The 11,968-nt window shown below is 30.7% G+C and overlaps 1 protein-coding gene across 2 annotated transcripts in view; it reads right to left on the bottom strand.

Moving 5' to 3' along the window:
- LOC123703194 (facilitated trehalose transporter Tret1-like) overlaps positions 1 to 11,968 on the bottom strand; it is a 70,150-nt gene that overhangs the window by 2,834 nt on the left and 55,348 nt on the right. For both annotated transcript variants that reach the window (XM_045651118.1, XM_045651119.1), the window contains exon 4: positions 5,466 to 5,653. In XM_045651118.1, the coding sequence (XP_045507074.1) occupies positions 5,466 to 5,653 (188 nt within the window). The remainder of the gene's footprint in view (positions 1 to 5,465; positions 5,654 to 11,968) is intronic.

The following is an 11,968-nucleotide window of genomic DNA, read 5'->3' as shown; positions in this document are numbered from 1 at the left end:
AAAAAAAAAGAAAGGAAACAAAATTGATGTTTCATTTTCAATCAACTACAATTTCATCGGTAGGGTCAGTAATTTCATCATCCAATTTGCTTACTACAAGGGTATTTATCACCTACTAATTACTATAAAAACCAGTAGTATCACATACATCGATGAAAACTATATAACTAAAATCATAACTCGAGAAATGTGTATGTACTATGTATGTAATACGTGAACTTTTTTTCACATGAGTAGAGTGTATATTATTCTACAGTGATAGTCTCAATATAATATTTAAATTGGCAAGTTTATACGGAAGCGTTGACAACCCTAATCATTGGTGAAGGAAATTGGATTCATATCGAAATATAATATTGATAACAGCGAAATGAAATTCTTGGAAATGTAATTTACTATATTTTACTTGAATAGATATCCACCCTGATATTATTTTCTTAGATTAGAATAACTTCTAATCTTTATGATTTAGCTTTAACCAATTTCTTAAAAAGATAATTTCTGCTTAAACAGTCAGCTACTTGATTTGACTGTCCCGGGTTATATTTTATCTTAAAATTGTATTGGGATAGATAATATGTCAAATCACCCAGCTCCTCATCAGTCCTAGAATTGATGTACATATTTTCTAATGGTTTATGATCTGAATATACTATAACATAGAACTAATCGTTAAAATCATTTCAACCGAACACAAACCACATTAAAATCGTCTCAGTAATTACTACTACATACTCAAATAGACAGACAATTCTCCAGATTCTTTACAAGTAATTTCCACAACAGTAAAAGACACCGCTATCATTCTCACATTACAACTGTTACAATAATTACAATCAGTTATGTCAATTTCCAAATAAGGATGGATCTATGATCTATCGTGGGGAAATTATATAGAATGGGATTTCTATGGATATTGTGGGATAAACATATTGAATAGGATATTTGTTACGCATTTGGTTATGTTCCCACTTAGGTCACCTATATTGTACGCTAATATTATTCAGATTACCTATTTGATTTTTTGCAAGTTTGTTAGAGGTAGAGCTAAACTCGAAAACAACTGAGCCCATTTTGAAAAGTCTTATATTAGTTATATGCTACATTATTCAGAGGTGGAATGCTTCACATTTGCTAAAGGAAGTTGAATTTTTTTTTTAATTAAGAATAGTCGTATGGAAAGTGTCCATGATAAGGATAAACGGAGATCAAGTCTCTTCTCGAATAAATTTGAATTACGATGTTACTACAATATAGTCCACAAAATATTCCCTACTGTGTGCTATTATATAAAAAAAATTTCTTTTAAATATATGCTACGATAAATTCACAAAAGTCATATAAACATACGCAAAACAACGCGATATAATAGTCCACACCTGTGACCCACATTTATCTGACCTCAGTTATATAACAGTCTTTATTTGTATGTTATTTATTATAGTCTGTTTTTATTCATGATTAGTGCAGTGGTGACAGGTTTAATCGAAAGGTTGTGGGTTCGATAGTAAGAATTTTTAATGTAAGTTTAGATGTTTTAAATGTATTTAAAATGCACATATTATAATGAATAAAATATTATTTATGAAGATTGTTAGTAATAGTCCAGAATCTAGATAAAAGGATATAGTTGCAACTTGCAATAAATAACAGAAAACACCTGTCATACATCATGGCTAGCCCGGGTTCATTCAGTAATCGATGTACCTTATGGCACGTAAAATCCCGTTATTTTACAAGTGAAGAAGTTTCAAACAGTTTGGTTTATCCATTTCGGAATAAATCCATAAAATCATACACTCTAACAAACTCTAGGTACTTGTCTACTTGTATTATTAGAAAATTCATTAAAACCAAAATAATAATAACAGGAACTCTACGCAGAATCGATCTCTAACTTATGTTGCTTATGTGTCCAATATATTTTCAAATTCATTTGAACATACTACATAGTATAGTAGTAATGATTGAGTTAATGATACGGCATGCTTTGTCGACCGATTAAACTAATAATTTATAGCATCTAGGTCCAGTAATTAATTCTAGACAATCTATACATATAATAAAATCGTAGGAAAGTCAAAACTGTACATTGAATATTTTTTTAAAAGAATATCTGGGCCGTGATCTATAATCGATATAGAAGCCAAAAACATAGTTTTTAGAATTTTTGTCTGTTTGTCTGTTTGTCTGTTTGTCTGTATGTTTGTCCGAGCTAATCTCGAAAAGTACTGCATAGATTGACTTCAAATTTTGCATGAATATTACTAACAGGTCGGGTGAGGCTATAGGCTACATATTATTAAGCTATCATCTACGGGGGAGGAGCTGTGAACCTTTATTTTTCTTACATATTCCGTGTACTACGACAGCGTACAATCTAAAGACTCATGTTTAAATGTTGGTTTCGAGTAAGCCATGCTATTATCTAGCTTTACAAAATAAAAACTATGTCATTTACGTAATTTGGGCAGAGAAACAGTTTAATGAATTTAGTAGTATAAAGACAAATTAGAAACAGCGCCATCTATTAAATGTTATAAAAATCAAATCAATTTACACGTTAACTATTGGAAATTAATAATCAAATGACGCATATATAAATGTTGTTTGACAATATCTAGATTGACACTATAAAAATTATGCCATTTAAGTAACTTGGGAAGAGAAACGTAGCTTAAAGAATGTAAGTTGTATAATGTTAATTTTGTAACAGCGCCATCTATGAGATTTCGTAAAAATCAAATCAATTTACATGTTAACACTACTGAACACAATGTTAAAAATTAATAATTTAGATAGAAAGATATATTTCGTGTAAATAATAAACTACATTTTTTTTAAAGTGAGGGTACTTAGATGTTTATTATTTTAAGTAAAAATAGACACCATTATCTACAGTTAATCTAATGATTGTGTTCCAAAGAGTATAATAATATATTGTTGTGTTCATTAGTTACAATTTTTAAAATCTTCGTGTTTTATAAATTTACTAGCTTACCGCCCGGGGCTTCGTCCGCTTTGTCTAAAACCTAATAAATTATGTACTAAAACCTTCCTGTTGAATCAGTCTATCTATTAAAAAAACCGCATCAAAATCTGTTGCGAAGTTTTAAAGATTTAAGCATACAAAGGGACATAGGGACATAGGGACACAGAAAGCGACTTTTTTTATACTATGTAGTGATATTTATAAAGCAATTGAATGCCATAAAACCAAAAATATCAAATGCAATCTTCGTGTTTTGTGAATTTTCACCATCATGCGTTCCCACAAAAGGTAAGTTGTTACTTACAGGTATTTATTGAAATGAAATGAAATGAATGATTCTTTTATTATTTTGAGGTGCATTGGGAACATAAGTTTTTGATAAAATTTTATTTGTAAGTACTTAGCTTTTTTTATAGATTTACAGTTAACTTTTGATTTTTTTATTCAATGCTAATAAAATTATATCGCCTTTGGAAGACGATTTCTGCTGATATTTTTACTACACCACTTGAAAATTGATGATTTGATGATAAAGACAGTAGCAGCGAGGATTAAGTGGAAATTAGTAATCATCCGCTTCGTCAATTTTTGACTGAAGTTAATGTCCAACGTCCAATGGTTCAATCATTGGAAGTATCTCGGGAAATTTTGGAGGGTAATTTTCAGGAAGGAGAGGAGGGGCAGCCAACCACATATCAAACTACTACGTTTTAGTACCGAAAAAAATGTTATTGCCAAATGAAACGTAAATTTTGCACTCACAACTTTACAAGTAATGTTTTTATTTTGACTTTGCGGTTATCTGATTATAATATTAATCGTTATGGCTATCGACGTACCGACCGTACTGGGATCAGAGTAGGTACATGATATACAGTTCATCATCCAGGATTGCTTAGAGCATTTTCACACTGAAAAAGATGTTTTCTTTGAATCGTAGTTGCTTCATTTATTTATTTTTAATCATTTTAAATAATATGTTTTATATTTTATAAATATATCATTTTCATTATTTAAGTAGATAAAATAAATTATGTTACGGTTTTATAAGAAAACACATTACATTTGTTAGGCGACGGTGATTTCTTCCAGGCAAAAGAAATCATCTTCAGGATGGAATCATCCTGGATCATCTTCAGAATCATCTTCTGAATCATCTTCAGAATCATCTTCAGAATCATCTTCTGAATCATCTTCAGAATCATCTTCAGAATCATCTTCTGAATCATCTTCAGGATGGAATCATCATCATGGATCCAGATGGGGGTCAAGTGACGCGGGCCACGTACCACAAACATGCTTAGTTTGTGGTATCGAGCGCGAAAGATAGTCATCGTGTTTTTAGTAAAGTTACTATGTAAACTAACGTAATTTAATACTTAGGTACATATTCTATAATGGTGTGCTCAAACTGTTAATCTACATTTAATTTAGATTATTATTTGATACTAAGTAATGTAGAATTTAAACCACATTCATGTTTTCTTCAGATTTTAAGATTTTCTTATCAGAGTGTTCAATTTTAATGTAGTTAAATTTTATAAGAGACAATAATTAAGAAAATTTTAAAATAAAGTGTCACGTATTTTTTTTAAACAACGAATGACGAAAAACGACCTAATCGCGGACGAAGTCGCGGGCAACAGCTAGTTAATTAATAAGTACGTAGGAATATCGAGATAACAGCATCATAAAACTAATTTTACTCAAGATTGATGAACGCGAACTCATATAATTACAATGTTGGTGTTTCTCTGATATTTACTTTACTTTGTTACCAGCTAGCTTACCGCCCGCGGCTACGCCCGCTTTGTCTAAAACCTACTAAATTATATACCAAAACCTTCCTCTTGAATCACTTTATCTATTAAAAAAATCGCATCAAAATCCGTTGCGTAGTTTTAAAGATTTAAGCATACAATACATAGGGACAGAGAAAGCGACTTTGTTTTATACTATGTAGTGATAGTGATAAGATTTGTTATTACGATGTTGTTTGATTTATTATGTTTTTCTGCAATTCCGTAAACAAACGGAGAGTGGGATTACAGAAAGGTGTATTTTTGGGGTCATGCTCGTACCTCATACGGAAAGTAAAAAAGATTAACTAAGTTACAGTTAAAAGTCATTAGGGAGAGATAAGTATTGATATAATATGTGTACAGTGTAGTATGAGTATGAGTAACTTTTTAACAGTTTTGTAATTCGAAACAGATATTGCTAGGCTTGTAGAATTACTGGCATGATCTCAGCCAATAATCTTCTGAAATCGAAATTTTAATCGAATTTTCAAACGTGATTTATTAAATGTTACAATTTAACTCGACAGTTAGAAACAATCTATTTAACTTCGAGTATCAACTACGATTGAAAAATGTGTTAAAATATCTCCAAATTACCCTATGTTATTTTTTTAAATGAAAAATGCGTTAAAATCCCGCCAAAAAACATTAAATTATTGACTTTTATTTACCTGCGTAATCATAGTAATACAGCACACAATCATGCCACCACAGAACGATGTGACAGACACCATGTCCACACTAGTTGACAGCGCAGTGGCGAGCCACGCCACAGTATGGGGTAGAGCTATCGCGAGAAGCACCCGACGTCTGCCAAGCCTCATCGCCATGCCGCCGAAGATGCAGCCTATTAGCGCTCCTGCGAAAGAAAATTTAGATTACATATTTTAGCACTACTAATAACTAGAATATAATAAAGCAGCATATTAGCGCTCCTGGGAAAGAAGATCAAAATTAGAGGTTTATCTATATTATTCTACTAGCTTCCGCCCGCGACTCCGTCCGCGCGGATGTCGGTCTTCGCGTGGATGGTTAATTTCTCCATTTTAACTAACTCTGACAATGACATCTTATAAATATCTATTGGACCCAAATACGGCTAGGCTTATAATAATACGCAACATATTGTGTTCGCGGTTCTACAGAACAACGTCTATGGATAAAACTGAAAAATTAAGATAAATTTTTTTCTACGTATTTTTCCAGGATAAAAAGTATCCTATTTTACGCCCAGGATAATAAAGTATAATTATACCAAGTTTCATCATTCAGACAGACAGACAGACAGACAGACAGACAGACAGACAAAAATTTTTTTAATCACATATTTGGGTTTGGTATCGATCCAGTAACACCCCCTGGTATTTATTTTTTCAATATTTTCAATGTACAGAATTGACCCTTCTACAGATTTATTATATGTATAGATAAGGTCTAACGAAGCAGCATATTAGCGCTCCTGCGAAAGAGTATTTAGATTAGAGATGGATTTACTACTTATAGATTGAGTCTAATGAATTATTTTTTCTACATTATAGTAAAAACTTTATTTCGTATAAGTATAGCTACGTATATCTGTGTATTACTTCTTATTGTTTATGTTCTCCCCGATTAGTTGAATCGAACAGTATAATAAAATAAAAGAGATAATTATTTCCTTTGAACGAAAACGATGTCATAAAATGGCGCTGAATCGATCCTATTTTTATCTGTTACTCCAATTGTTTTTATAGTTATTGCACTAATACAAACTTATGACGAAATATTTATCATAGAGGTTTAGCTCATATAAAAACGTCTGAACGAGTTAAAAACGAGTTAACATTATATTCCTCTAAAAAACACGCGTTAAAAGTTCAAAAGTACATTATTATGTACTTACTACAATATCCATTGTGTTCTTTAAGAAACACTTCAAATATTCCTTCATACACACTTGTAGCACTTGTGACTAAGTGCTGAGTTATAAACAATTGTTTAGCTTCAAGACTGCTTTTGATTAAATTGTTGAGTACTAATATCTTAAAATTTTATTAACTAGCTAATTGCCTTGGTTTCACTCGGGTTGAAACGTTACAGTTATAATACTGTCAAAGTTTTATACTTCGGAAATTTAGATAAAACTATAATCTCATAAAAAATTGGCTACTTTTCAAAAATCAATCCTTATAGGAAACTGAAGTGAAACAACGGGATGGAGCTAGTATATTATACAATACAATATTTGTAGAGATTATTAGAGAAATATGTATACTGACATATTTCTCTAGACTGAAGAGTTTGTATGTTTGAACGCGCTTATCTCTGGACCGATTTCGAAAATGTCTTTCGCCGTTGCATACGTCATCCCTGAATTCAATAGGCTATATTTGTACCACAGGTGATTGGTGAAGCCGGGGAGGACCGCTAGTAAGACTTAAGAGGCAAAAAATTAGTCCGTAGCTGAGCTAACCAAAACATTTTCTCCAGTGTCTTGCCGGTTCTTCTCCATAGATACTGCTTTCCGAATCGATGGTAAATGTTAAAATTGTTATGACGATTCAAAAGTGCTTCTAGAAGAAGTCTTATATTGAATAAATAAATGTTTGAGTTAATAATTTATTAATTTTCCATATGCGAGGAGTAAAATATATGCTATGAAATAAAATGTATTTTGCCCAAGCATTCTATTTATTTACATATTATTCCCGCCAAATTCGGCGATTGGCGCCACAGACATACCGACACGTCGAGAAACAAATAAACATCACTATTTGTGGAGCGATCGCGAAGGAATTGTCTTATTTGGTTAAATATATTGGATTTTAAACCGTTTTATTGTTTGTTTTATATGTTTGAACGTATTTACGTACAAACATAAATCGCTTGGTAAGTGATTTATAGTTTATTGTGTTTAATTATGTAAGTACCTATTTGTTTAATAAATAATTTAATTCAAGGACGTAGGTACCTAATAATAATTTTTATATACCTACTTTTACATGAATATAAATTGTATATTGTAATAAATTGTGATTGTATGTATGTATGTTTAATAATAAATAATAATTTTAAATAGAAATTGTATGTATATTATTATATTACTTTGCTGTCTGTGCCCAGCGTCCAGCGGGTCTTCCCGCATTGCTCCGCTGCGCTCCTATTGTTCAGCGTAGTTATACCTATTATAGACTTCCTCAATATCTAACACTAAAAGCATTTTTCCAAACGTACCCATAGTTCTTGCGATTATTGCGTTCAAACAAACAAACTCTCTTTCTTTATTTAGGGGAACTTAATGCAACAAGTCGATTATTATGTTACTAGCTTTCCACCCGCGGCATCGCCCGCGCAGTCAAAGAAAAACCCGCATTATTCCCGTTCCCGTGGGATTCCCGGGATAAAAGCTTTCTTATGTCCTTTCTCGGGTATCAAAATATCTCTATACCAATTTTCATGCAAATTGGTTCAGTAGTTAAAATGTGATTGAGTAACAGACAGACAGACAGAGTTACTTTCGCATTTATAATATAAAATATTAGTATGGATTAGAAGCTGCAACATAACTCCTATCGATTTTTCGATTCAATAATAATATTTTCCATACTGTCATACATGAGATTTAACATTTCTTGGAAAAATCTATAATATCCAATTGTATTCTTCCCTTATCGAGTTTTTCTAAGAACTGTCCCATTAAATTCCTTTAAAAGCCCGAGATTTATATTTCATAAGATATCTCGATATCACATTGATATAAGTATTAGCAAATGAATATAATTTTATAGAGTTACTAGCTGCGCCCCGCGGTTTCACCCCAGCCTCCTGGATACGGCTATCTAACACCGAAATAATTTTTCAAATCGGACCAGTAGTTCCTGAGATTAGCGCGTTCAAACAAACTCTTCAGCTTTAATAATTTTTCAAATCGGTCCAGTAGTTCTTGAGATTAGCGCGTTCAAACAAACTTTATAATATTAATGTAGATATCCTTATGTTTTTACCGACTCAAATAATAAAGATTAGCTTAGCATACATCGCAATTCGTTTTTATGCAATATATTTACCATATTGAAATTGAAAAAAGATCCTTTATTGAAATGTTTAATGGTACAAATAATACCGTCGAATTGAGGACCTCATACTTTTTTTAATCGGTTAAAACTTAACATAATGACAATTTCTTCAGATCATAAGAATTTTCCAATTTTAACTACAGACGCAGTCGAGCGACGTTATAAAATTAACATCATGTGTATTTCTGTGTGTCTGGGCCGATTTAGTATTTTTTTTAATGAAAAACTTGCTGTGTTAGTTCGTGACAAATAAAGTACTATATCGACTAATATTGTAGCTGAAGATTCTAAATCTAAAGTTAGATTAAGTATAGTATTATATTATTTGGAGTAAAGTTTCAGTAGTATTTTTATACTTATTTACGGGGAACTATTTTTGTATTCACGTTCAAAGCTAACAAGTAACAATCCTTCTTTGTTATTGCCTTTTATTTTTCTTTGTTTTATTAACTAATAAATATTTATTTCTTTATGAATTAAAGAGATCTTTCAGCTTTTTAATATTTCTTCTTTACAACTTATTCACATTACATGTTAGGAACGAATGAACAAAACATACTTCAAACTAATACAGACTATTAAATCTCTAATACAGACAATATAAACATTGCCATATTACACAACAAATACAAATAATATCTTTAGTATCGTAAACCCATCACTATAAGAACAATAAAAGTACATTAGTACGTAGGCCACACAGCACGTAGTAAGTCAACGTATTCAGTATATTTTCTTTGTAACAGCAGTATCCTACAGGAATTCCATTTGAGGCGAATGCATTTTATTTCCAGATACATCCAAAATAACTTAAACAAAACATCGAGTGATTTATTCGAGTTTTCAATCGATTTTGGTATGCCGATTGATAGATGCGATGCTTCGATTAATCGAATGAAGTTTCGTGTTATTAGAGCGTTAAATAGTTAAATTATGAGTAAATTCTTAAATGTATTAGAATACGTATTTAATAGTTTAAAGTAAAAAACAGAATTTACTTCGTCGTATATTCTTTCTTTACCCCTTGACTTTATGTGATTGTTTCTTGTACTGTATTTCGTGTACTACATGGTATAAAACAAAGTCGCTTTCTCTGTCCCTATGTCCCTTTGTATGCTTAAATCTTTAAAACTACGCAACGGATTTTCATGCGGTTTTTCTTAAATAGATAGAGTGATTCAATGGGAAGGTTTTAGTATATAATTTATTAGGTTTGAGACAAAGCGGGCGAAGCTGCGGGCGATGAGCTAGTATATTAATAAAACCAGTATTTAATTCTTGTATATTATTTCTACTCCTTGACTGTATGGACATTATACAGAAATTAATCTATGTTCATTTAATTTTTCATGGTATATTAAATCTTCACTACACACATATTATTATCCATGTTAAAAATCAACACAAAATATATTTCGCACCTCAAAAAAGCTATAGATTTCATCCACTCAACGATAAGGATCGTTTGCAAGAGTCCAAGCCTATAATTTTTCACAGTATCCCCGTGTTGGATAATTTTACAAAATTGCTCTAATGTGGAGTTTTAATTCATCCCGGTGTCAGCCAGAGGCTGTAATTTTGTTCGCAATTGGGTTTTAATGTGTAGTGTGTTTTGAAGTATGTTCACACTTTTTGAGTTTATAATTTTTTTTGATAATTTTCACACACGGCACGATCTGATCCGATACTAAACCAGATGGCTGATTAACGTACATACATATATTGTTTTAAATAAATACTTATATGAATAATTAACAGAGCAAACATCTATGTTCATCACACAAATATTTGCCCTGGGTGGGAATCGAACCCACGATCTATGACTTGGAAGGCAGGGTCACTATCAACCAAGCTGTTCAAGGTTCCGAGCTCAGAGCATAAAATACTACGTATCCCATATCTGTGGTTTCGAATATTTATCAAGTTGTATTTTTTAGATTAAGATATATTTGATTTATTTGTTAGTATAATATACATAAACTATGTGTGAGTAAACGATGATTTTTTAAAACATATTGATTTTAATCAAACTCAAACATAAAGAATTATTTTTATCCTCGTTATAGATAAATGCTCTATAAAATCTAAGTTTTATTTTTATACAAATTCCAGTAATTTAACATTTATAGAACAAATACGGAATTACAATTATTTAACTAGAAAATGTGTAAGCTACATTGATATATGAAAATCTCTATGTGGGTATTTCTATCGTTTCGTGCAGATTGATATTATTTGCGAGAAAAAAATAGAATTCGTTTTTGTTAGTATCATTGGATAGCTACATGAAAAACAAACTAGGTATATGAATATCAATTAATTATACACAAATTTGTGAATGATATGGGCTTTGAAACATTATAAATAAGTATGGTAATGAGTGAAGAAATTTGGTAATGATATAAAGGACAATGGTAATGAATAAATGTATTTGGTAATGACAATGTAAATAAAACTAACCTGGTCAAAATTTGTATTTTTTTTTATTTTTATAAAAAATAAATGCTTACTTAAATTTAGTAATATGTGTTGACACAATGGCTTAACTTACACCAAAAAAAAATACGAAAGAACTAACAGAAACATTATGTTTAACTAAAAATAATACAACACCACTTTATTAATTAATCAGTCTTAAAAATTACCATCACAAAATTATCCATATTATGGATCTTACAACAAAAAAAAAAATTACGAAAGAACTAACAAAAACATAATATTATGTCTAACCAAAAATTATATAACACCACTTTATTAATTAATCAGTCTTAAAAGTTACCATCACAAAATTATCCATATGGATCTTACAACAAAAAAAATTACGAAAGAACTAACATAAACATAATAATATGTTTAACTAAAAATTATATAACACCACATTATTAATTAGACAGTCTTAAAAGTTACAATCACAAAATAATCTATATGGATCTTAGAGAACTTAAATCTATTAGGTACTCTGAATACAGTCTTAAATTACTTTCATGAAAGCAGCCCAAAGTGCTTGAAAATAGGAGTAATTATTAGAATAATCAAAAACATACAATTAACAATCTTATTAAGTCACCTTCGTTTATATTATTATATGCGTTTATTTTCATACACACTATCTTCAGCAT

The sequence above is a fragment of the Colias croceus genome, chromosome 25 (genome assembly GCF_905220415.1).
Source record: "Colias croceus chromosome 25, ilColCroc2.1".
Classification (NCBI taxonomy): domain Eukaryota; kingdom Metazoa; phylum Arthropoda; class Insecta; order Lepidoptera; family Pieridae; genus Colias; species Colias croceus.
The sequence above is the reverse complement of the archived record's forward strand: the minus strand, read 5'-3'. Positions and strand labels throughout refer to the sequence as shown.